The following is a 26,905-nucleotide window of genomic DNA, read 5'->3' on the forward strand; positions in this document are numbered from 1 at the left end:
CATTTACATACACAACGGGGCTCGCGTCCAGGCACCATTCTTCATATGTGAGTTCAAATCCCCTCGCTATTTTGACCACTCGCCTCTGGATGAGCTCAGTTCCTCCTCGTATCCCGTGGCTTACAGAACCACCCACTAAAGAATACAGCAAGTCCAAACTGCCTGTGTTCAATATTATACTCCCATGAGCATGTCCCAAATGTGAATTAGCTATTGAGTCAGATACACATGTGGTAGCATTTAAAAAAAAAAAATTTTTTTTTTTACATTTATTTATTTTTGACAGACTGAGTGAGACGGTGTGCGAGTTGGGGAGGGGCAGAGAGAGAAGGAGACACAGAATCCAAAGCAGGCTCTGGGCTCTGAGCAAGCTGTCTGCACAGAGCCCAACATGGGGCTCAAACCCACGAACTGTGAGATCATAACCTGAGCTGAAGTTGGATGCTCAACTGACTGAGCCACCCAGGTGCCCCTGTAGCACTTTTTAAAAAATGTTTATTTATTGAGAGAGAGAGAGACAGAGAGTGAGAGAGAGAGAGAGAGAGCGAATGAATGGGGGAAGGGCAGAACTAGAGAGAGAATTCTAAGCAGGCCCTGTGCTGTCAACGCAGAGCCTAACATGGGGCTTGGTCCCATGAACAGTGAGATCATGACCTGAGCTGAGATGAAGAGTTGGACACTTAACCAATTCAGCCAAACAGGTGCCCCCCACACTGTAGTTTTTTTTTTTTTTTTTTTAAATTTTTTTTTAACATTTATTTTTGAGACAGAGAGAGACACAGCATGAACGGGGGAGGGGCAGAGAGAGAGGGAGACACAGAATCGGAAGCAGGCTCCAGGCTCTGAGCCATCAGCCCAGAGCCCGACGCGGGGCTCGAACTCATGGACCGTGAGATCGTGACCTGAGCCGAAGTCGGACGCTTAACCGACTGAGCCACCCAGGCCTCCCCACACTGTAGTTTTTTAATGAACTTATGAACAACGAAACTCACAGATCCTGTTGACCCGTGTTGTTAAGTCTTCCCTCTTTCAACCTTTCCTAATGCAGCAGGTTTTGGACACAGACAGGATTTTACATCTTTCTAGGCCGAGGGTTGGCAAACTATAGCCTACTGTTGGCCATATCTGGCCCTCCATTTGTTTTTATAAATAAAGCTTTATTGGGACATGGCCATGCTCACTCATTTACACATACTCTATGACTGTTCTCACACTAGGTAGAGTTGAATAGCTGCGACAGAGACCTCATGGCCTGCAAAGCCTTTACTGAATGCTTGTCCATATCTGATCTGGGCCACTGAGAAGACTGGTTGGTGTGAACGATAAGGCATATTCAGAGAAAACAAAAAGCATACCAGTTTTGCACAAGGAAGTCAACCAAATGGAGAGAGGTCTGGTCTGCAGTTCGGACTGCAAGATGTAGGGCCGTCTCCCCAAGCTCCTGAAAAGGACACGATGAGTATAAGTAAGGTGATCGCATGTCCTACTTTGCCCACAGCAGCTTTGTTCACATCAGTCACCCTGAAGTAATTATTAACAGCGCCCCTTCCACTCTCAAATTGTCCTGACTTAGACATGGTCACTCGATGTATCAGAATCTCACTCTGCAGGGTTCTAATAAAAGGAGTCAGCTTTTAAAGTCATTTTCTACCTTCCCTTTCATCTTACGATTTTAGTGGAGCCTTACCTGTCCGTGTTCCAGCAGTGGTTCCATTAGCTCTACCCCCTCTGCATAGACTTGAATTAGTGCAAGTAAATCCCGAGATTTGATGGCCTCGAGCAATTCATTCAGTTTAGCTGATGAAGACGAACAGGCCTTCCTTGAAAACCTATGATCTACATACTTTGCAGTGATATATTCTTTCCGTACAGTCCTAAAGTAGAGCAAAGGAACATATAAACATTTTTTATTTTCTACGAGCTAAGAAAACTCTACATTTTTCTGAAAAACAGTTCTCTTTAAGTGAAATATACTCCCCAATACTCCTTTTTAGCATTTAAACCAACCAGGTTTCAGACCAACTTATCCCATTATCCCATCACAGAATGAAGAAACTGATATATAGTTACTAGTGTTTGTGCAGGCAATCTATAGTTACAAAATTCATGGGCACGAAGATCACAGTGGATTTTTTTCCACCTCGACAACACCTAGAGAAACCTGCTCTTTACTACTTAAAATCAGATACACCTAATTGTACAAAGAAAACAGAAATTTTAAAAGAACAATTCTAAAAGACCAGTGAAGTTTCCAGAGCTTCAATGAAAAAATCATACTCTTCTGACACAACTCCTTATGTGAACAGTTAAGAACACGGAGGCTCACTAAGGCCCTCCTTACGGTCACCCCCAGGCCAAGCATTGAGTGCCAGAATAAAGACCAATAAAGATGGCTTGTCTTTCCTGCAGGTGCAGTTGTGAACAGGAGACTGTCAGGGGTAACACACCCGAAGTCTGACTGGGTGTGTGCATTTCCTTCTTGAGGACTCATCCTTTCTCCGCTTTTAAGGTCTGTCCCAAGCTCTGGGACTGAGCCCCTCTCCCAGCTGCAGGGCTATCTGACCTAAGTGGCCCCATTTGCAGAAAGGCGGAATGGAAGTCTGCTCAGAGTAAGGGAGGGGAGAATCAGGTGAGCCAGCTAGGGTCCAGAGGATACCGTTTGACATCCTGGAACCAACCATACCTGAACTCACCCCGTGACTTTCCTAGTTACATGAGCCACTTAATAAAAAAGCAGTAGATGGATTTTGGGTTCAAATCCTAGTTCTATAGCACAACAGTCGCACGATCTGGGGGCAAACTACTAAATCTTCATGAGCTTTGCTTTTTTTTCACCTGAAAATGGGGAGAATAACTCATTGGCATCTTTTGAATGAAGGAATGCACAGCACCTACAAGACGCTTTCTTCTTTCTGAGAGAGCTCCAACTCCCCGGACTTAAGAGTTCTTGCTCACAAAAAGCCTCTCCGTGTGTGGAGCCTGCTACCGCCCCATCTCACAGCCATAGCCATCACTGTTTAAAAGCGAGGTGATGCCTGTTCCTTTCATTCTGGGTCGGCAGTGAAGGGGCGAGCTGGCTGACGGCAGACTTTGGTAGATTCTGCTTGGTAACCAAGATCTGACTTTCATGGGTGTTCTTTACCCTCAGGTCAAAGTCCTTTTAAGATAAGACAGCCGTGGGGCGCCTGGGTGGCTCAGTCGGTTAAGCGTCCGACTTTGGCTCAGGTCATGATCTTGCGGTTTGTGAGTTCAAGCCCCGGGTCAGGATCCGCGCTGACAGCTCAGAGCCTGGAGCCTGCTTCGGATTCTGTGTCTCCCTCTCTCTCTGCCCCTCCCCCACTCATGCTCTGTCTCTCAAAAATAAATACGTGTTAATGTTTTCACAACAGGCCATGATTTGGAATGAACTGTCGATGTGAAGACACTTTCTCCACAGAGCAGCTGCAACTACCTAGGGGAAGGGGCCAGGGAACATAATCTGTGCACTCCAGCACTCCAGAAATGCACTCACTCCACAATACTTTTCTGTGCTCTGAGCTTTCCTCATAATGGGATTTCCTCTGGGGAAAAAAATACTATAACCTTTAAGACGATTCTTGGGAGTGCAGAAGAACAATTACAGAATAGTAAAGAATTCAGTCTATTAGAAGTACTTACATATCACTTGAAGGGGTGGGTTTTGGTGAGGGGCTGGGTAAATTTGCTTCCATAATATCATTAAAACTATTGTTTCCTACATTCTTGGCCAGCTGTAACATACAAAACACAATACAGTCACTCTTTATACTAGCTTAAGAGTTTCCTATTATTACTTTTGAGATTTCTAAATACGTATCTTTTCTCTCACTGACTCAGAATACAAACCATCCATCCATCTGGTCAGCAAATACTCAATGAGCACCTACTATGTGCAAGGTATGGAACTTTAGGGCACTGAAAATAAAGAGATGGATAAACCATGTTCCTTTCTGCAAGAGCCAAAAGACTAGAAGGGTCATTAATAAGAAAACCAGTAATTTTTACAAATACAACATGATAAATGCTAGAATAGAATAGGATATGGTCCTATTCACACACACACACACACACACACACACACACACACTGAGATTGGACAGCAGGTTCCACATACGAATCTAGGTTAAATGACAGCAATAATTTTTCAAGCTCCATCACACCGCAATTTTAGGCTGAGCAGATTTATTCTTACTGGACAGAGAAGGATGTGGGATTCTCCTTTACATTTGGGGTACACATCAGGATGCTGCAGGAAGCATTTCGCTTCTGGGCTCAAGACCCTTCCAGGAGAATTTGTCCTGAAGGTCTTTTGGTCGTTTGGATAATTCGGGGGACGACGTATAGCTTAAGAAACACTCATGCTATCAGGTCTCTGGAGGGAAAATCTTGGGCTTATCACCTGGCAAGTATTTCAGACTTGGACTCTCCCTGTTTCTGGTTGTCAACTGGTTTAACTACCTTAAGTCAAGGTGGGAGTGACACCACCTCCACGCTAAAGAAGAATGTGTCAAGTATTAGATCGGAGCCTTTCTTCTCTAATCCTGAAGTGAGTCAGGAAGCTGAGCATTAGTATGATACTTCCTCAATCAGGGGCTCACACAACACAGACGTACCGCCATTGCTTAGCGGATGCTCAGAAAGGAAATGCTGCTGGCTGGGTGGCTAAGTGCCTCGACTTCTGGGTCCTTTTCTCCAGACAAGGCTAGTGATAAGCTAGGCTTTCAGATTTTTGAGCCCCAGGCTCACTCAGGTTCTGCCCAAGAGCATTCTGTATGAAGGGCCCTGTTTTGCTTCAAGCACCTTTACCCTTAGTAAAAAGACTCCCTCACAGTGCAGCCATGTTCAAATCATGCAAGACAGGGCTTCTGACCAGAAGGCATTATGGGAGACCCCAAGCGGGCCTCCCTTCCTTTACTTGGTGTACTTACTGCAGGGACCAGCAGAGCCTGGACCCAATGAGGGCTCCTGATCTGGGTGACTCGTGACGGGAAGGACAGATTCATTCCACGTAATGAATCTCAGCACCGTCCCTTCGCATCCTATTTCTCCTCACTAGCTGAACAAGTTCGGGGTTAAGGAGCGATGGGCTTTATGGCTGTAGCTAACAGGCCACTCTCACTTCACAGGGACTTACACAAGCTTATAAGCAGTAAAAACAGAAAGACTCTTTAGTCTTTATTTTTATGCACACAGGCCACTGGGTAAAGTGATCATGTGAGTTTAACACCTAATTCCCTTTACTGCTCTTCTAGTGAGTGAATCATATAAAAACTAATTCTGAAAGAAGGCAGCTTTGAAAAAAGCCCATCCCAGAAAAAAAGAGTCAGTTTAGTTGAAGTAATTATAGAAATGCATGATTCACCAGTTCTTCAAAAAGGAAACAGAAACAGTCAACGTTACATACCACAAGATTTACATTTTAAATATCCACGCAAATTCACTAAATGCAGGAATTGGAATTCTCTGTACTCGGCAGAAACAAAAAAAACCTCCAAAGCCACGTATTAAATATATTTACGGCAATATATATTTCCAGGCACAGGTCACTACTTACCAAGAGTTCAGAAGTTCCTAATTTGTCTAGTTCCAAAGACTGAATGCGGGAAATATGAACCCCCATTTCCCTATGGATGCCGGAACATTCTATACAGGTCAAAATGCCCAAGTTTGTTGAAAGCCAGGTGGGTTCTGTGTGGAAAGAACATTTTGAAGACAATGAAACAAACACGATACCTACTTTTAGTGTGCCAACTACAAAGGAAGCTAGAGTAAGAGTAGTGAAACTTGTGAAGAGTTAAAAGGGAAAGATTTAAAGGGAAGAAATGGATGCTTGTGGTTTAGCCTAGGGGCTAACATGAAGCTTACCAGCCTGTCAGAGAGCAAAACGGCTAAGAGACATTCTAAAGAATTTTCTTTCAACCCTAAATTGAAAACAAAATTAAGTTCTTTATTCTCGTGAAAATGTGAGGAGGCCTTGTCCTGTGAGGCACACGAAACATCCTGGGGAGAGGCACTCCCGCACCACCCGCGTCATCCTCGCCAGTGACGGACGCGGTTCCACAGGTGTGGTTAACCTCCCAGTTACGACACGCATTAACCCATCCTCCTGGTGATAAGACGACCGTAAATACTGAACGTCAGAGGCTGCTTTCACAGACCTCAGCTGTTCCTGTGATCCCTAAGGGCCCCACAACAGGGGGAATACGGATTTCCACGTTACTAAAACTTACAGGGTTTGTGCTCTGTGGTAAGCTTCCTTCTGAGTGGTCAGTACCCGGGTACTTATGACTCCTCTGCCATATCCTCGCACACACAGCGTGAGTCACTATCACACATGCACATGAACACAGCAGAAACTGGGAGACTGGTCTCTGAGGTGCTCATGGCGTGTTGTGTAGAGGCCATTTTCATATGGAAAACAATGAGAAAGCGTATCATACGCTTGGGCGCGTCACACATGTTTGCAACCATGTTCTGATCCCTACTAGATGGGCAAGCCTGGGAGGTAGGTCACTTAACTTCTTGGAGTCCCCTCGTGTTCCCATCTGTAAGACGGTGATGATGCTAGTATCCTGCTCACAGAGCAGCTGTGAGCATTCAGCAAGAGAATATAAGCTAAAACACAACCAGCAGAGTCCTTATCACAATGTAAGCACTGAAGTCAGGTCAGCTACCGTCAATAACTACAGAATATAGATGGTCCTTGAAAACGGAAGTTTGGAGGAAGGTGACACCCATGTGACACAGAGGTTGGGGAGGTTTCCCGGAGCGCAGAAAGGAAGGAAAGAAAGGTATAATGTGTCGGACGATTTCATTAAGTCCTCATAACAACTGAGGTTTACTGTCCCATCTTGGGACGAGGAAACTGAAGATCAGAACAGTAAAGGCACTCGGCATGAGGATGTCCACACTGTTAAGTGGCAGGCTGGTGATTCAAAACCAGGATGACGGACTCCATGTCTGGTGCTCTCTCCATAGTTCCACAGTGCTCATTTAACCAGTAGCATTGGGGCAGGTGACCATTTGGGGAGAGCAGGTGGGAGTTTTCCAGGCTAAGCAAATGGCATGCATCAAAGCGGCTCAGAATTGGGACCACTCAAGTTGGAAATACATGGTGGGCGTGTGTCTGTGCCCATGAGGAGACAAGGACTTAAATAACGAGCTCATTTTTATTCTACAGGGGGAGAAAGACTGTGTAACAAGCCGGCTCAAGTTTGGGGGCAAATACCTGACGAGCCACAATCGCAGCAGACGTCATTCCCGGGGAGCCGCTGGACGTCCTCAATGATGGCTTTCGTCAGGTCTTCCAGGCTGTTCTCTCCCGTGCTCTGCTCTCCACGGAAGGCCATGGTCAGGGCCTCTTCTTTGCTATTTGTCAATACGGAGATCCATCTGTTGTCGAAAGAAAGAGGAAGGAGACTTAAGAGCGTGGCCGCCGTCTCCTCCTTCCACTGGAAAAAATTTATTTCCGTCCAGAGCTTCCAAAAGAGAATCCGCCCACCCCCCACAGCAATACAGTGAGGAAAAATGAAAGAAATTAAACCCAAAGGGAAGAGAAAGTTAAGAGAACGCAAAGCAACATGCTGGAGAAACCGAGAGACACGAGAGGAGTGGATGGAATGTAAGATCAACACAACGGAGGGCTTGCACGGACGACACGGTACGTGCGTTTCCATCTGGACAGAATGAAGAGGGCCCTGTGTGGGGCCAACCCAATGCGAGGATGAGAAAGAACTGGTGACAAGTGGACACGAGGCAAGAAAAGAGTTTTGCAAAAGGCACCTGTGCTCTGGAAGTCCACTGTCGGGGAGGAAACTTAGAAGTGAAAACGAAGGGCTATTTCATTAGCGAGAGAGGAGAGAGAGAGAGTGTGTGCACGAGCAGGGGAGGGGCAGAGACATGGACACAGAATCTGAGGCAGGCTCCAGGCTCTGGGCTGTCAGCACAGAGCCCGGCACGGGGTTCGAACCCACGAACCATGAGATCATGACCTGAGCCGAAGTTGGACGCTTAACCGACTGAGACACCCAGGTGCCCCCCCAAGGGTTCATTATTAAAGCACGAAATAGCCACAGAGTGGAACAGTTAATCAGATATTAAATTTAAAATTTTCAACTAACTTCTTAAAATTGATTTTTTTTAATGTTTATTATTTATTTTTGAGAGAGAGAAGGAAAGCATGAGCTGGGAAGGACAGACAGAGGGGGACAGAGGATCCGAAGCAGGCTCCGCACTGACAGCAGAGAGCCCAACTCAGAGTTCAAATCCACAAACTGTGAGATCATGACCTAAGCCTAAGTCAGATGCTCGACCGATTGAGAGACCCAGGCAACCCTGAAATTAATTGATTTTTATTTTATTTTTTTAGAGAGAGAGCGAGCAAAAGCCGGGGAGAGGGGCAGAGACAGAGAGATAAAGAGAGACAGAATCCCAGGCAGGCTCCACACTCAGCGCGGAAACTGCTATGGAGCTCAATCCCATGACCCCGGGATCATGACCTGAGCTGAAATCAAGAGTTGGACACTCAACCGACTGAGTCGCCTAGGTGCCCCCAATACCTTTTAAATTAAAGGATATTTTCTCTATCGTTTAGTTTCAAGTTAAAGGCTAGACATCGTTTTCTGAAAAACAATTCAAAACACTGGGCTCAACAACGTGTTAATCAGCGGCACTGGGTGACTGGAGTTTGCACCGTGTCTGCAGAATCTCTGTTTTGCTTTCCTTAAGCGTCGTGATGTTCCGGTTATCTGAAATGCCAGTGTCTACTGTGTGCCGAGGACTGAGGATTTCTGAGATGTAGTCCTCCAGCAAACCTCTGCGTTGAGGGTGACAATATCTTAGAGATGAGGACGCAGAAGCCCGGAGAGGTTTAGGGGCTCACGAGGTCCTCCAGCAGAGACATGCCTGCTGACCCCCCTCCTTCCCAGGGTTCCTTCGTCACGCCACGTGTGCCTCCTCACTCAAGAGATCAGGACAAGTAAAGAAACAGAGGAGGTGGTAGTGACAAGTAGAAAATACGTATTTTAAGAGCAATGCATTTTCTGGAAGGATAATTCAAATTTGGTGGAACACACTATGTCTCAAAGGGTCAAGAACCAAAGCAGCTATTTCCGACAATTAAAAAAATAAACTTTTTAAATTATTGTAAAGTAACAGGCATACCAAAAAGTGCAAGACAGAAAATAATGCACAGTTGTGTTCTAAGACTCTAAAGTTGCTTTGAGTTTACAGGATTAATAATGTTGGCGCTATACCAGAAGCTTTACACATTTTATCTGGAGTCTCAAAGCCTCTGAGCAAAGTCTGTGATCCCCGTCTTTACTGACAAGAAGACTGAGGTGGGTCACACCCGTGAGAATGGCTAAAATGAACAACTCAGGCAACAACGGATGCTGGTGAGGATGTGGAGAAACAGGAACCCTTTTGCACTGCTGGCGGGAACGCAAACCAGTGCAGCCACTCTGGAAAACAGTGTGGAGGTTCCTCAAAAAATTAAAAAGAGAACCACCCTACGACCCAGCAATGGCACTACTAGGTATTTACCCAAAGGATACAAAAACGCTGATTCGAAGGGCACGCCCATCCCGATGTTTACAACAGCGCTGTCAACAGTAGCCAAAGTATGGAAAGAGCCCAAATATCCATCGACTGATGAATGGATGAGGAAGATGTGGTGTATATATACATACAAGGGGATGCTACTCGGCAACTTAAAAGAATGAAATCTTGCCATTTGCAGCAATGTGGAGGGAACCAGAGTGTTTCATGCTAAGCGAAATAAGTCAATCAGAGAAATTCAGATATCATAGGATTTCACTCATATGTGGAATTTGAGAAACTCAACAGATGAACACAGGGAAAGGGAAGGCAAAATAAGATGAAAACAGAGAGGGGGGAAAACCAGAAGAGACAGTTAAATATAGAGAACAAACTGAGGGCTGCTGGAGGGGAGGTGGGGGGGGATGGGCTAGATGGGTGATGGGCATTACGGAGGGCGCTTGTTGGGATGAGCACTGGGTTTCCTATGTAGGAGATGAATCACTGGGTTCTACTCCTGAAGCCAAGACTACACTGTCTGTTAATTAACTTGAATTTAAACAAACAAACAAACAATAAACAATCCTTGTAAAAAAAAAGAAAGAAAGAAAGAAGACTGAGGGGCTGATCAGGCTCAAGGTCAAACGGCCACTAGGGGGCGAAGGCTGGACCAGAAGTCCTCAGCCTGACTTGAAACAGACGGGGAGCTGCTTTCTCTGGTGCCCACCTCCTCCCTCGGTGAGAATGCAGCTCTACGTTTAATTTCCCCGGACACTTCCCATGAGAAAGAAACTCGAGGGTGCAGTCAAACTGTTTCTATGCAGCTTGCAGGTAAATGAGGACCCAAGCCCGGGGGTGTACGCTCCCTCCGCCGTTACCTCCCTCGTCACTCAAAGCAAAGCCCCCTTCTGCCACCTCCAGCCCCAGGGAAGGCCAAGTGTGGCACCTGCCCGATGGGCTCAGCAAGCCTTTCACTGAAGGGCGTTCGGTCTCACGGGTAAGAAGCCTATACACCTCTTTGCCCAAACTGGGGACTGAATTCTCTGGAAGTCACAGAAAAAAATACGATAGTAATGGCTTGGGTTTGAGAACAAAGAAGCAGCAGATGCGTTCCCTGCCTCACATAAATCTCCCATTTGGGGGTTTGGAGAAGGGAAAAAAGGAGGAAAGAGTGAAACATGAGAAGGGGAAATAATGTTCCAAGGTGGTTTTGGAATTCTGGCTAGGAAATTCTTAGTGGCACACGTGTCAGGAGTGCCCATACATGTGACCGCCTGCTGTACCTTTTCCAGCAGGAACCAGTGACACCTGTCACAGCCAGCGATGCTCACCTGCTCGCACCACCTTTCACTGCTACCTTCCAACAAAGGCCTTAACCAGGCACCTACTGTTGGTCCCATGTCTTAATAAAGGAGGGGGATGAAGTTCCCAGAAGTAAACCAAGCGATGCCACCCAAGTCAAGGCAAATGTGATGGTCTGGATTCCTTGACGCTCTCACCTTTGAATGACCTGTAACCCGTGACCTCTCATCACACAGTGTGGTGAACTGGAAACTGCACGGGCCAGCAGGGCCAGCACTGCAATCACATTTCTACCATTTGTTTTGAGCCCTTAAACAAGTCACTTAACCTCACTTGATTTGTTAAATCATCTGCAAAACGGGCATAATTAAGCCAACCTTGTGACTGAAAAGATGAGCGATACCGTAGGCGAGCCCCCGCTCGCCCACAGTGAGCACCTATGCTGCGGGCAAGGAGACACCCGTGGTAGGCCGAAGGACTCCCTTCCCCAACTTGCCCAGAAGACCCCTGGGCTACTGGGACTGTGACCATGGGTGCGCTGCCTTTTAGTGCCCTCGTTTTCAAAGGAGGGAGAGCAGTGTCTGCCTCCCGGGGCTGTGAGGAGTAACAGAGCCCGACACGCACGACGTGCGGGGCGATCTCAATAAATACGACCTCCGTGAGTCTGAGGGTGGAAGGCCTCCCTCCCGGCCTCTCCTGGTGTTACTTCTCGTCTAGCCGCTCTCAGCTAGCCAACCCCATGATCAGCCACATCCCTTGCTTCCTTTCTATTCCTTCCCATCGCTTCCAGGCCAGGGGAGCGTGCATCTGGAGCGCAGAGTGTCTATAACCCTCTGGCGCCGTCATGAGCTGCTCACACAGCTTTCCTCCTAGGAGGACATTGTCTCGGAGCCACACTCCCAAGAACCCAAGGGGGCGCGTGCTCCCATGTGTGCCACAGCACGCCGCCCTTCTCTTCCAGCAGAGGTCGAGTTTCTTCAGGGCAGGGGGCTCTGCCTAACTTAGTGCTATATTCTCTGTGCTTTACACAGTTTTTGGCCTGGAGCTGGCATTCAGTGAATCTTCAGATGAACGAACGGGATAAAGACTTTTCTCCTCTTCCTTAATCTTTCCTACCTTCTCTCTCAGTGCCCGCCCACCCTCCCGCCCCTTTTTGCTCTGTTTCTTCCAACTGTACATCTTTTCGACCCATTCTTTATTCTTTCTGATCCTTTATCATTTCTCCTGAAATGGGGAAAGAGTGGAATTCTTCATAGGAGGAGGGGAGCAAGGAAGGTAGAGGGAGAGAGAAAAGGAGTAAGTGTAAGGAGAAATGGGGGTGAACAGAATTCTGTGGCTCTCCAGAAATCACTAAGGAAGGAAAATAGCATTTACTGTGTGTTCCAATGGGACGGGGCTTTGAAAATGTGAATGCTACCAAAAGGTTTAACTGCCAGCTTTAACGCAAACATCCTCTCTCCCAAGCAGCTGAAGATATAATGGCCCCACACTGCTTTTTTCAGCCCTGGCAGGTGGCAGGCTACAGGAAGGAAGAGGGAATGAGGTAGCCTGGGACCAGGGAGAACATGACGAAAGGGGGTGGGGACCTGGCCGGCTGCATCCCTGGGTCAGGTGAGGCAGGAGCCCAACCCAGGGGCGTGTGACACCAAAGCCCGTTCCCCTCACGACACGAGGCTCCTGAGCCACGCTCACCCCCGGGAGCCACCTGCCTGTCCTGTTCCCGCAGGGCCAGGCTCTCCTGCTCCCCTCAGGTAACAGCCAAGCACCCGGCAGACTGGTTCAGCACCGGGCGACGTGCAGGCGATGTGATTAAAGGTGAGTAAGGCACGGTCCTTGCCCTGGGGAGCTCTCAGTCCGTAAAGGGCTCAGACCGAACCCGAGGCTCATCAAGGAGTGTGAGCAGGCCCAGGGGTGACGGAAGGAACAGAGCCCCTGAGTGGTGAGGCCTGAGCTGAATCCTGAAGGGAGCGTGGGAGTCCACTGAGCTCCCGGACAGAGAGCTGAGTGACAGGTGGAGAGCCACGGGTGAGACGCGAGCGTGCGGAGCCACGAGGAGAGGTTCTCGGTAATAAAAAGGAGACTTCAAGGTGCGTGGTACAGGAGAGAGGTGCCTGTTCGGTTCAGGACCCCGGGCCATTATATCAGAACTACTTACGCTACATAATCCTGCTCATCCTCTGCCTGAAAGTGATACGTCCTATTATCTACAACACAAAACAGAAAAAGAGCCAGACTTTAGAAAGCAGAACACCTGCAGGTATAATGTAAATTATGAAAAGTTTCTGGAGAAAAAAACAACACCGTAAAAGTAAAATCTTAGTATAATTTGTTTTTACACCATTTTGATTTAGCAGTTACACAATCACTTTGTCGGTACTGTTTTTCTGAAGTGCAAGAGTAATACAATAAAATAACTGCAAATACCTGGTATCGGGCACTTTTTGTGAAAAAGAAAAATGGGCAGGGGGAGAGATCCCATGTGATCAAAGTGGATTTCAGTGACCAGCTGGTCAACTGGAGACTGCTGGCTGCCAGTTCAATATTTTACTTGTCATTTTAAATTTGCCTTTTACTGTTTCTTTTTTTAAAAAAAAAATCGTTTTCTTCAATGATCCATAACTCACAGGGCAGCCCTTACAAGTAGGCATACATTGACCCAGGTTGCTCTCTGGCTGAATCAGGCTTCAGGGAGGTAGGGCTTCAACCCTGCTCGAGAGGCACCTTCAAGCTGCTACCCGGGTAAGGAGGGAACAGCCTAACCTGGACAGTTTGGGCAGGCGTATGCAATGGACACTCTTTCTTAAAATGCAGGATTTGCTAGACTGCTTCAACATAGGTCCAACTAACCTTTCTGTACTAACCAGTCACTTGCTTCGTGACTGCTCCAGGTCAAGTACTCACACCCTGTATCTCCTTCCAGGTCAAGTACTCACACCCTGTATCTCCTTGAGAGAGAGACAGAGAATGTGTTTGTCCAAGAACACGCCATGCGTAGTTGAGCCCAAGAACCCTGGCTGAGAAATCTTGCTTTACTGCTGTGTGACCTTGGGTAAATCACTGAATGTCTCTGAGCCTCAGTTTTCTCTTCTATAAAACAGGAAATTAATAGAGCTTTTGTGAGGATCAGCCATAATGTTTATAAAGCCCCTGGCACATACCAGATGTTCGGTAATGGATGACTATTATTAATAAGCTACAGGCTCTCAAGTCTAGGATTTCTTGGCTTTTTGGGGTCATAACTCCCACTTTTCATATTTCTTTCTCCTCAATAGTCTGAGAAATTTCTTGGTCCTAAAAATCATGGGGACTCTGAACTTTAATAGATGCTGCATAATCCAGCTTGGATCTAAAGGGTCTCACGACGGATTGAGCCTTTTGGGTTGAAACTGTTTTGGGGCTTCTATTCACACAACTCCATCAGAGGATTTCAAGGGGGCAGATAAGTATTTCTGTGCTGTGCACACAGATTGTGCACTTGAGCTGGTGGACAGCCCCACAGGGCTCTAGAGAGAAGGGAGAATACTGAAGGTTAATATGTACGATTTCATAATACTGGTGAGTCACTATCGGTCCTACTGTCCTCTTCCCTTATAAAGAGGTGTCCCTTCAGTGACCACGGGGGTCCGTCAGTGCAACCATGGGACCAGGGTTAAGCACAGGGAGCTGGTCTAGAGGAAAACAATCTTACCCCACTCTCTGCAAACCATGAAGATACAGGCCATAGCTTGGGGGATGGGAGGGTCTTTATGAGCCCTCATCACTGGGAAAAGCATACTTCGACCCATGGAGTGAGAGAGTGATGGCATGCAGTGTCGTCCATTTGGGAGGTTGAAAGGCAATTTTTCTTGGAAGCAAGATGATTTTTAAGAGTCCTGTTTTGCAGGGACAGAACTCTGGGCAGGTCTGCTGTAGGGTTATAGGGGCACACCTGCACTCCCAAGCCTATGCCAGAGATTTTTCTGTTTTTTTTTTTTTTTTTTAACGTTTATTTATTTTGAGACAGAGAGAGAGAGTGAGAGCAAAGGGAGAGGCAGAGAGAGAGAGGAGAGAAAATCCCAAGCAGGCTCTGTGCCGTCAGCACATCAGTGCACAGTCCAACTCAGGGCTCGATCTCACGCACCGTGAGATCATGACCTGAGCTGAGATCAAGAGTTGGACGCTTAACCAACCGAGCCACCCAGGCGCCCCATGCCAGAGATTCTTAACCACAGGTACACATCAGAATCACCTGGGACTTCTTAAAAATATTTATGTCTGGGCTTCATAGCAAAGACTGTGATTCAGCAGATCTAGGAGAGAAATAGGAATGCACTTAGAAGAATCTCTCCAAGCGCATAAAACTGTGGGCTCATGGTCAAGAACTGGTCTAGTTTAACGTACAGATCTCGATATGAATCCACTGGGGGTCAGATCTGACCCTGTTATGCCTCCCCCCGCCACCACCCCCCCCCGCCCCCCCGCGGGTGGGCTCAGTGTCAATGTAGCAACGTGCCCGTGCAGGAGCACCAGGGGCCCTGCCTGGGAAAGATGCTGTTTGCACGCCCGGAGATGGAGATGTATGTCAGAAGCCACACACACCGACCCGGAGAGAAAAAGGACTCACGTGATATCAGGTCAAAAGACTTCTTGTCCTCGGCGTTTGGTTTCACTTGGCAGGTGAGGAGGTTCAGCTTAGCGGGTTGCCTGTTAGACTAGAACAAGAAGTGAGGAAGTTACACGTTGCATTATCTTCCCACCTGCAGGGTCCACGGCCTGCGGGGCAGACGGGCAGCTTCATGCAGCGCGTGTGGTGAAGTTTTATTTACCCCGTTAGAATTGTGAGTCTCGTTAAAGAAGGACAAAGATCTTAGGTGGCCTGACAAATGTCTTTGCAATGTACATGCATATCCTGGTGATTAATCAGAATGGAACCAGGATCATCCGCCTCCCTTTCAATGAAGAGTGGGCACGCTCCATGGAAATGCACCTTTCTGAACTTACACGTACCCGAGCACGAACAGTCGGCACTCTCCGTACTGTATCTTACTGTGAAATGCAGAGGACTCCAAATGACCCCAGGAATCAGTCATCCCAAACCTGATGTCTCAGGTACCCACACATTTTGGTTGCAATGCAAAATTCAGTACTTCTCTCAAAAGCGCAAAGACAATTGACCTGTGAGACACTGCTTAACGAGACATTGTTTAATGAGCTCCAAAATCTTGGAGAGAGGGAAAATATAGTAAGGATTTCATATCATTTGTCAGCAAATCTCTTGGTCACACACATCATTCATTCAGGCCCTGCAGTATTTAGAGAGTCATGCTAATTTAGGCTTTGCCTACATGGAGTCTTGTTACAGAATCACCCTGGTCAAAACTCATTCTTGCCCTCCTGTATTTGTCCAAGGTCACATGTTGGCCAACGGCTGATGCCAGATGTCTGCTTCCTGCAGGAGCTGACCAAGGAGGGAAGTGTCTGAGAGCCCCCAGGTTGGGCTTTGCTCGAACACAAGCCTGCTGAAGTAAACAATGGAACTCTAGTCCTGTATACCTGCCTCCATTCTTGTGATCTGAAATCCCCACACCAGGACCATTTACACCCAAGGAACTTGAGTTTTTGGGGAAAACGGAGCGGGAGAGGATAGGAAAAGGTCACACGTCAGTGACCCAATCGAAGCCCCGAACAACAGAGATGGCACATGATTAAGACAATTTCAATGACACATTACCTCTCTCATTCTTGACAGTGGACACTGGACAAGTAATTTGTTTACCTTCCTGAGCTCACTGAACAATTTGTGAGATTCTCCTTCCTCTGTGATTTCAATGAGTTTAGACACAGAAATTAATGCTACTTGTCCTAAAAGATCTGTTCCAAAAGGAAGCTGTCTGGGGGAGGAAGTGACAGACCCCGAGGGACTTCATGTTGCCTGCATGTAAATCTGACTCAGGCGTGGAAACCAGCAGTGAAGTCCTTCGCAGGATGGTTCTGCCTAAGAGGAAACAGCACTTGGGAAAGGGTTCCCGCACTACAGAACTGGTTGCCAAACTCAGGATGGGGAGGCGGGGGTTTGTAGGCCTGCAAATTTTTCTTAGAATGCACCTGGCTTGTGGGTTGCTCAAGGCCTCAGCCTCCAAATCCTCGGCTGCAGCCACGCCCAGGCCCAGCCCAACTGCGGAGGGAACTGTCGGTCCCACATCTCATCCTTCTGGATGTTGGCGAGATGGCTGGAGTCCCACATGAATGACGATCACATGTGACAGCCTGAACAGGTAGCGATCCCAGTTCACTGTGAGAGTCTCCATAGAATACTGGGTTCCAATTTGGCATCCACATTTAAAGGATGGAGAAAAGCTTAGGAAAGACCAGGAGATGATTAAAGGAGTGGAAAATGGGCACTTTGAAGATCGGTTAAAGGCACTATTTAGTCCCAAGGAAAGAAGGCTGGGGAGAGATTTAATAACCATCCTCAAGAACATGAAAGCTTGTTATGGGGGAAGGCTGAACAGCTGTTTTCCATTTGCACGAACGAAGAAGAAATATACTCAAATTGTAGAAGATCTGAGCCAGACATAAGGAAGAACTTCCCAAGCTTAAGATGATTATGTATAATAAGAGGTTTCAGGTTTCTTACCCTAAAGTTGAGAAATCTCTTGGAAAAATTTAAGATTTTTTAAAGCTTCTGTTTTCTGTTTTTGAGACAGAGAGAGCGACAGAGCGAGAGGGAGCACGTGCAAGTGCTCACAAGCAGGGGCAGAGAGAAGGAGAGACAGAATACCAAGCAGGCTCCACACCATCAGCACACAGCCCGATGTGGGGCTCGAACTCACAAACCAGGAGATCATGGCCTGAGCTGAGGTCAAGAGCTGGACGCTTAAATGACTGTGCCACCCAGGCACCCCCAAAATTTAAAACTTTTTAAGACACCATTCACATATGAATGTAGCAGAGAATTCTCTGTAGCAGACAGTGTAGATGATTTTCTCTCCCCAAATTTATGTTACTCCAGTATTTCTGAACAACCTGACCAACAAATACAATCAAGTAACAGATACATTTTCAGAAGGAAAAAAAGTAACATTAACTGGATTCAGAAAAGTTAAACATGCCATTCACCTCTCATTTCTAAGCATGGACCACCTCCAAGTTCACTACCAGAAAGCTCCTGATGATAAGCGTTCTATACAGTGTAAGTCCTTCCATGGTTGGCCCACAACTCCAGTGATGATGGCGTATGGTATTTATTCCCTCGGAATTCTGTCAAGTCTACTGCACTGACACTTGTCACATCAGCACGCACTTCATTTGACACAGGTCCATCTTGCTCACATAAAGGGTTCTTCCCCTAAATGCCAGTGAGACATCTGACAAATGACCTATTACTCCAAATGTGAGTTTGAGGATCAAAGAACACAATTTTTCACTGGTGAAGCAGTCAACATAGCCAGTACTGAGCCCCCAAATACCAGAGCAGAGTGGTATGCTCAGCCAAAGTCCACAGACCAAGGCCCTAGAAGGCTCAGGAATCAGTAGGGTAATCCACATTTGTATAACTTTCCACAGTAGAAATCCACATTTGTATAACTTTCCAAAATTTCAAAGCACTTTCTCGACATTAGTACTAATTTATAGGTATATTGATTAAAGAAGGTATAATCTTGCTGGCATTTTGGCAGACTAAAATCAAAGACTAAATGACTTGCCCTGGGCTACATCACTGGGTACAGTTTAGGAAATGCTTTCATATTGTTTAAGGAAAGAAAAACTCAGAGCGAAGAAAGCATGTACTTATCGAGTCCTTACTGGTGAGGATTCCTACCAACCTCAGAATAAACACCACAGTCTGTACCTCAACTCCAATACTGCCTCCTGGCTCCTTTGGACCAGCTCCTGCCACCTTGCCTGCGGCTCCCTCTGCTGGGCGGTGAGGGCACTGGCCTCCCTCCCGTGATGCACACACCCTGTGGCCCTCCCAGATCTCCAGGCTCTGTCCTTCCCTCCAGGGCTCTCAAAATCAGCACTTCCTCAGAGGCCGCTTTCCTGGCCTGACAACCCTCCAGCGACTTTCCATCCCCTTTACACCTGCTCTATCATCTTCCTGTCTCTGATTACTCCTTATTTCCTTCTTTCTTCCCACTGAGGGCACACATGTTTCTATTTTGTTCACTAAAATGTGCCTGGCATACAGCAGGCACTCAATAAGCGTTTACGAAATGAATGAAAGCATTCCAGTTGCCTTACCTACACTATCTCGTGTACTCCCACCTGTGAGGGAAGCCACTAGTTTCTTATACTAAGTAACATGAAGAAACGGAGGCACAGAGACGTTAACTCATGTTCCTAAAATCTCCCGGTAAGGAGACAGCAGAGCCTGGAGCTGAACCCCGGTCTGAGGGGACTAAAGCCCCGCTCTTCCTCCCGGCTACACCAAGCAGCACAGGCCTGGGAAGACGTGACGCGGAATCGCTCAGGAAAGGGTAGAAGCCCCAGTGCACGACAGAACGTCTCCTTCTAAGAAGCGTAAGGGCTAGAAACAAACATGAGCGAGGGTGCCCAAGGTTCACTTTTACTTTGGTATCTTCTCAGGTCATCGGATTCTCCCCCGGTTACTTTCATAACTGAGGAGAAATTTTAGAAGCCTATTTGATACACCTGTTCACTTACTTGGCCCAACAGTTATTAAGCCTCTGCAACATCCCAAGCACCGGAGAACACTCGGTCTGCGCCATCAAGCAGCTACGGGAAACGGACCGAGGCACGGATCTGGAATGTGTGAGGAGCCTGGGAGCGCGGGTGGGGTGGGAGGGCTGAGTGGGGAGTCCTCCAGAGAGGCAGCCTCAGCCCTGGCGAGGGCCCAGAGAGGCAATCTGAACAGGGGTGGGGTGGGGGAGGGGGGACAGTGAGGAGCAAGTGCAGGCAGTGGGGGATTAAGAGGAGACCAAGGCAGAAGTGATGCCCCCTGGGGAGGTCGGGGGGAGAACTGCATTGGCACTAAGGAGCTCACATCCGCGCCTCTGTGGCTCGGACAGTCTCCGGAAGGGAGTCATTCCAACAGTGGGCACTTAAGTTTGTATGCAGGGGCGTGGCTGGAGGAGGAAGCCGAGAAGGTAAGATGGACGAGTGATGATGGGGGCTGGAAGCAAAGCTACAGTCGTGGTACTAAGGGCTGGGGACTCAACATACAGCTGAAGAGAGAGGCTTTTAACTAATTATTCTAGAAGTTACCTCTATAGGGTATGTGTTCTCACTCAGCCCAGGCATCTGGGTGGTGAGTGGAGGGCAGGACGCACTGTCCCTGCGGGGGGGAAGGGGGAGGGTCTGCTGCTGAGCAGGGACTTTGAAAAGCTACACGTGCTTCTGTTCCAAACATCGGCCTGACATGTGTCAAAACTGAAGACTTTGTGGCTCTGTTCCCTGAGACTCTGAGGCTTGTCCTGCAGATTTCACTTTTCATTACAAGAATGACATAAACTGGGGACACAGTGCGAAGAAGAAACCGAATGTTACCTGTTAATCTCACTTTCACACCCAGAGATGATCGTTGTTAATACACTGACTTTAACAAAACGTGTGGGTGTGTGTGTGAGAGAGAGAGAGCTAGAGAGAGAGGTGTCTGTTTTTAAAAAATCATGGGTTCGTTCAAGTTGTGGATACCGTTTTTGCAAAGTGCTTTTTTCCCCAATTAACAGTTTACACAGATGTGTTCGTTTTATACATACACGCGGACCGGCAAACCCACCCTTGAATGTTTCCCTTTTGGAAATACTCCAAACTGGGGAAGCTCTGCACATGTTCCATGAGCAGAAGTGATGAAGATATCCTCCCCGTGACAGAATGCACTGCCACTCAAAGCGGAAAATGGCTGCTCAGCCAGGAAGCCTGTCAGCAACGTAAGCAGAAAGGGAAGGAGTCGATTCCCATGAACGTTTCTGCGTCTCCGGGAAGAAAACAAACACCACACGTTGGTCCTTAGCTTCGTGTGCGCCACGGGGAAATGTTTGCGCTGGAAGTGTGAAGCTGTTCGCGCAGGCATCCTTCTCGGCTAGCAGCCAACAGCTGCTGCTGGAATCAGTATCCAGAAACGAACTTCTTTCCCTCCATCATCCTGTTGACTTGCTCTGCTTTGCAAACCAGAACTGAGTATCAGCCACTCCTTGGGAGGAATAAGCCTGACCCCACCAGGCTGAGGCTGTTGCGTGAAAAGAGGTAAAATAAGAGAGCTCTCTTCACTTTCTGTGCCTGGTAACGGAGCTGTTCCGACCATTATGGCCATTGCCAACTTTTTGCTCCATAAACATTTAGACACCTACTCTGCCCTAGAGGGACACATATACTTGGCACGCAATGAATAACCACAATAACCTCTGGCAAGACATTAGGTACACAATGAACACCTACACTGCAGAGAGATCTGATGTCTAAAATTTTAGTACATCAAAACTGCTTTTTTGAAAGTATTTTGGCTCACTTGGGGCAAGGTGACAGCATTCATTCACTGGGCACCTACACTGCTAGGTATTTTTAGAAATTGTGTTATTTAATTCTTGCGATAACCCTAATAACTAGGCCCTGCTACTGTACTCATTTTACAGATGAGGAAACAGACGGTCAGGAAGGCAAAAAATAAAATATTTCAGAGAAAGGAAAAAGCAAAGCTGAGATTTGAGCAAATTCCTTCCCAGAGCTTTTTTCATTTATCACACGGTTTCCTTGTCAAGCCAAGCCCTTGGGACGTTTGCAGAGTAAATGAGAACACATTTCCTGCTTTTTCTTTTCTGGTTCTTCCTACCCTGGAACGGTCAGTTCCCTCATTTCCCTCAAAACCACTTAGTGTATCTGTTGAGAAATCCCACCCATTCCTGACGTGTTCCATGTTCCAAAATTACCATCTTGTGGCTACAATGAAAGCTCTCCACCCCTTTAGTGGTCCTTCTGATAGACAGCTTAGGGAAGGAGGAGGTGATCATCTCACTGAAGTAATTCCTCCTAGAATCTGTATCGACTACGGATTCCTTCAACCCTCCCAACCACTTAAACCTTGGTGCTCACTTCCGGCTGGCAGAATGTTATGTGTGAGGAAGATATGTTTGAATATGAAGATGTTCTTGAAAATCTCTTACTGCAGTGAGGAACCTGATGGTCTATTGTGCTGTTAGGGCTGAGAATCCCTGGATTCAGTGGGCCAAAAGCTGCTGCCTCTTCCAATCACCTCCAACAGCTCATTCAGATGCAAGCCACAGGAATTTGCATCTGAAATAAACTCCATGCTGTCGCCGCTAACCTATAACCTTGGCATTGAAATACAGTAAAAATTCCTATTCAGTGTATTAGAAGCATAAACGACCTGCAAAACATAACCAGACAGACTTCTAAACATATGTTTCATGCAACTTGAACTTGGGAAGTCCTCGGATAAACATCTTCGGTTCTGCATTTGCAACGTGGCGGAAGCCCTGAAAGATATTCCACAGACACCCCGAGTTTCAGAGATGGTGCTGCTATTTTATACGTCCACATACCACTATCTGCACTGGAACAGCTGTTTCTTCTGCGGGTGACCATGACTATTAAGATTCAGCACCAGGGGTGCCTGGGTGGCTCAGTCGGTTAAGCTTCTGAGTCTTGGTTTCGGCTCAGGTTGTGATCTCGCGTTTCGTGGGATCGAGCCCCGTGTCAGGCTCTGTGCTGACAGTGTGAAGCGTGCTTGGGATTCTCTCTTCTCCCTTTCTCTGGCCCTCCTCCTCTCACACGCTCGCTCTGTCTCTCAAAATAAATAACTAAATTTAAAAAGAATTCAACAGTGCTGGTGGAATGAGAGGCTACATTTTGAACTTAATTTATGAGAGTCAGCTCTGGTCTGTAAAGAAAAGGGAAGGGGTTGAGGGTGCCAGGTCACAAGGGCAGTGGGGTGAGAGCGGGCTGCTCAGGGGAAGAAAAATGGCACCACCTGAAGCGGATGGAGGGGACACAGAATCATCAGTCAAAAGGGGGAGAGAAAAAGTCCAAAAGAGGATTAAAATAGTGAGTGGTTCAAGATGTTGTTACACATTTTTTAATGGCTCAACCGACTGAGCCACCCAAGTGCTGCCACCCCCCACCCCTTCTAAAGAGTTCAGCTTACCGAGCACCTTCTCAAGAGGCTCAGCCTGGTCCAGTCCCACTGGTTTCTCAGGCTCTTTGAGTAAAACGCCAAACCTTCTTACTGAACATCTGTGTGATATTTTATGAAAATACTTTTAGTGTTGGCTGATTGAGAAAAAGTGACGATAAACTTAGTGACTTGTTAGGGTGTTAATCGTAAGAGCATCTGCAGGCATTTGAAAAATTGAGATTTAAAAGAAATCAGTTTTCAGATCCAGACAAATTCACAGACGCTTTGTCGTATCTTTAATATCAGGACTCCCCATTTCCTCCTTCCAGGAAACCCGGACTTGTCTACTCTAAGACCCTATGATGATTCGATGAGGGGTTTCTTTCTCCAAAGAACTATTACTGAAGCCAGTTTCAAAGGCCTAACAACAAGCTGGCATCTGAGAAAAGGCCGATTCATATAGTAGGAAGAGCAGAGGCTTCAGGGTTTGAAAACTGGTCCAGCTGTTCACAAATGGCTAATTCTAGGCATGGGATTTAATCTTCCAGAGTCTTTGTGTCTTCTTCTATAAACTGCAGTTTCACCCAAAAGTATTCAGTGAACACTACCTGTATGTCAGGCAGTGTGCTGGGTACTGGGAGATCAAAGGTAAGACACAGTTTCCACCTCCTAAGAACTTTCCAGACCAAAGAAAAGTGAAGATGGTGGCATGTATGTTGTATAGCTAGCCTGGCATGCTCTAAGTGATCAATAAACGGCAATCACCTTTCTTGTTTCAACCCAGGATCTGAGCTGTATGTGACACTGAGGTTAATAAATCCACCACGTAAGGACTTTTGAGAAGTCAAACTTCTTATACTTTTGCAATTAATTTTTTAGGATTATTACAATAAAGTAATACTCCAACTATAATTCTTACATATTCTTTGATAGCTTTTCAAATTATATACTAAAATGCTTAAAGTAAAAAGGATAAGGAAACAACTCAAAGATATGGAAGTTTATGTATAATAGTTTTGTGGCTGGATATAAAGTCCTTTATCCTTAAGCTTTGAGGCTGACTGAAATGTTTGCGATAGATTTCTTAGAATTGGTATTTTTGAAACACCACAAGCATTTTATACTTTGCTCAAAACATACTAGATGGCCCATAAATGGAAGCCACTACCCATATTACTGTAATAACAAATTCAAAGATTCTCAGTGAATCTGATTCCCATAGTGATGTACTACTTGGAGTAGTAAATTTAAAAAAAGTATGTCTTTGAACAGATACAAGAAAAGCAATGAATTTGCAGATGAGCTCCTGTAGGGCTGGCTGCCCCCTTTGCAGGCACCCCCCAAAATGCATTTCTTCCTTAATAGTAAGCTAGGGAGATGACTGGCCCCCAGAACAGATCATTCTCGAATGGTCAATCCAACAGTCCATGGCTCATCAATCTAAGTGCATACGCGACCCTCTGCTGGGTCATGTGGGTAAGTGACACCGACTGGGGGCCTTCAAGCAGTGAAATTCCCACGTGCTCAGAGGTCCCAAACAAAGCCTCCACGTTTTCTAACAAAGGTTGCTCTGTCCACTTTTCCAAAGATGACTCAATCCCACATGTTTCCCCAAGGAAACTGCTGGCCTTCGTTTTCAACTGGATTGTAAGTCATCGGCAGTGTTTGCAAAGTCAGGAGAAGTGGCCTTTCTGTAGGAGCAGGGATGGGACTACAAGTGATGTAACTGGCAGCAAAAACGTGTGGCCCAAAGCCAGTGAAAAGCAGGCAAGAGAGTAACACCAATCGGTGGGAGGGAATCTGAAGTGAGGTGGAGGAACCCACTCCCCTGCCGCCCCCCCCCCCCCCCGGCTGCTCTGGGCACAGGAGAGGTGGACCCACAATTTCCAATGCTCGCGGCAGGAGAGCCTGCCTGCCGACAGACAGAATTGCCAGGACACCCGGCGAGGTGATGCTGACAGGAACGATTCCTGCTAACTGAATGCCCCCACGGAGCACATTATCACATTTAATCTTCACTATCATTTTAGGAGTTGAATACTTTCCTCAAGGTCACACAGTAAAGGACTCAGATCTGACAGATGCCACAGTGCTTTCTCACGGCCACTACTCAATGTAGCTGATGTGATATTTGCTGTTGATTAGAGCCTTAAGAAAGCACTGACACAGTTGGCTCGGCCACAGCTATGTGTCTGGCAGGAACAAAAAAGGGAGGGTGGAAGAGAAGTGATTTTTATTTTTAGCAAACTGTCCGAGGTCACAGGACCACCAGTGAGCAGTGCCACGGACTCACTCCATCAACTGCTCAGTTTCCTCACACTGCGCTGCCTCCCACAGCAGGCTCTTAAGAAAGCCCAGTAGGTGGGGCACCATAAGGTCATAACATCACTTGTCAAAAGGCTTTCTGAGGCTGTCAGATAGCCAGATGAACCCAAGGGAGGAGGAGGGTAAAGAGAGGGTACACGTAGCACATCCCTAACTAAAAACTCCTGATTCACATAAGGTCAAGTGGTCAGAAACTTTCACTGTAGTGCAGTTCCCCTGAAGAATATTCTTCTGGTTTTTGTTTCTGCTCACAAACCAGATCCATCTCAGAGTCTCACCACTCGGACCCACCTCAGCTCATAAAATCAGACAATAATCAGCCACAACCCGGCTCGGGAAAGCAGAGGGAAGAGCAGGCACAATCCCATCCAGGCAACTGCTGCCCTCAGCCTCCAACCCTACGGCACAGAGCTGCACTCAAACACCTCCCCGGTCAGAAGCTTCTAGCTGCTGTTACAGCTGCTGCAGGTGGTAAGATCTGAAAAGACCACCCTGGATACCTTTGGAACTCGCCCAGAGACAGGTCAACCCTGTGGCTCCCCAAGAGTCAGGGTACTGGCCCAGGAGACGCCAAACCTTATCACAAAAGTGAAGGGCCGACTGTGTTGACTGTCCTTACGAATGAATCGCTTCTCAGGATTCGTGCCATGCTTCGGGCCATCGAAGAATACCGGCCTGCACGAACAGGCAACGTGCTTCTCCCACACACGGACTCCCAGGCACTCCTGGTTCAGGCCTGACTATGTCTGTGATGGCCCAACCTGGGATCCCATGCTGGGGAGGAAGTGGGGTTGCAGGTGAGGGGAATTCACATTTTGAGGCGTGTGGGAATGTGTACGAGCAGAGTTCCAACCTATACCAGATCCCAGCTGTGCCATGTGTGAGCTATGTGACCTGTAAGTGAACTTTTCTGAGCCCCAGCTCCCCCATCTGAATAGTGAAGGTGACATCATCCATAACTTAGGTTGTGAGGGTTAAATGTTACAACGCGTTAAGGTGCTGGTGAATGCCTAGCAAATGGTGAACATTCGAAACGTTAGCCACCATGATGGTGATGGTGGTGGTGACAGAAATGCTTTTGAAAAGTCAGATGGTGGCGATCTTCGCTTTCACAGAGAGAAACATAGGCCTAGAACGGAGACTGTTTCGTTGTCTATCAAACAGGAGCAACAGAAGCTACATAAAAGAGGTTCTGGTAATGTGCTCAGAACAGTGAATGCACAAGCCACAGAGAATACTCAATAAATGTCATCTATTCCCATCAGTGTTTCTGATCTTGGATCATTCTTCTGACACATAGCCCCCCAAGTATTTTAATCACCAACATAATGAGTAGAGTGGGCCCCTGTGTGGCCAGCAAACACCATTAAGCACTCACAGAGGCTTCAAGACTGAAATCCCAGCATTCACCAGGTGTGACACGGGCTCATTTCTTAACCCCTTAATGACAGCATCTATCTGGTGGGTTGTGGCAACAATCACATATGGCGACACAGGGAAAGCACTTTCTACAACTTGGCTCATGGTAAGTGCTTACTTGGTGGTAACTAACATTCTCGTGAGCATCAGAACTGTTTCATAAAGCAACTGCATGGGATTAAATATGAACAGGTCAAAGTTATCTCATCTGAGGCCTACTCCAGCACCTGG

At 47.0% G+C, this 26,905-nt stretch overlaps 1 protein-coding gene across 4 annotated transcripts in view; it reads right to left on the reverse strand.

The window, feature by feature from the left end:
- ASAP1 (ArfGAP with SH3 domain, ankyrin repeat and PH domain 1) overlaps positions 1 to 26,905 on the reverse strand; it is a 343,719-nt gene that overhangs the window by 37,506 nt on the left and 279,308 nt on the right. For all 4 annotated transcript variants that reach the window (XM_043601770.1, XM_043601772.1, XM_043601771.1 and 1 more), the window contains 7 exons: positions 15,461 to 15,548; positions 13,013 to 13,061; positions 7,247 to 7,410; positions 5,573 to 5,706; positions 3,658 to 3,749; positions 1,688 to 1,874; positions 1,356 to 1,441 (listed from right to left, as the gene is read on the reverse strand). In XM_043601770.1, the coding sequence (XP_043457705.1) occupies positions 1,356 to 1,441; positions 1,688 to 1,874; positions 3,658 to 3,749; positions 5,573 to 5,706; positions 7,247 to 7,410; positions 13,013 to 13,061; positions 15,461 to 15,548 (800 nt within the window). The remainder of the gene's footprint in view (positions 1 to 1,355; positions 1,442 to 1,687; positions 1,875 to 3,657; positions 3,750 to 5,572; positions 5,707 to 7,246; positions 7,411 to 13,012; positions 13,062 to 15,460; positions 15,549 to 26,905) is intronic.

The sequence above is a fragment of the Prionailurus bengalensis genome, chromosome F2, assembly GCF_016509475.1.
Source record: "Prionailurus bengalensis isolate Pbe53 chromosome F2, Fcat_Pben_1.1_paternal_pri, whole genome shotgun sequence".
Lineage (NCBI taxonomy): Eukaryota > Metazoa > Chordata > Mammalia > Carnivora > Felidae > Prionailurus > Prionailurus bengalensis.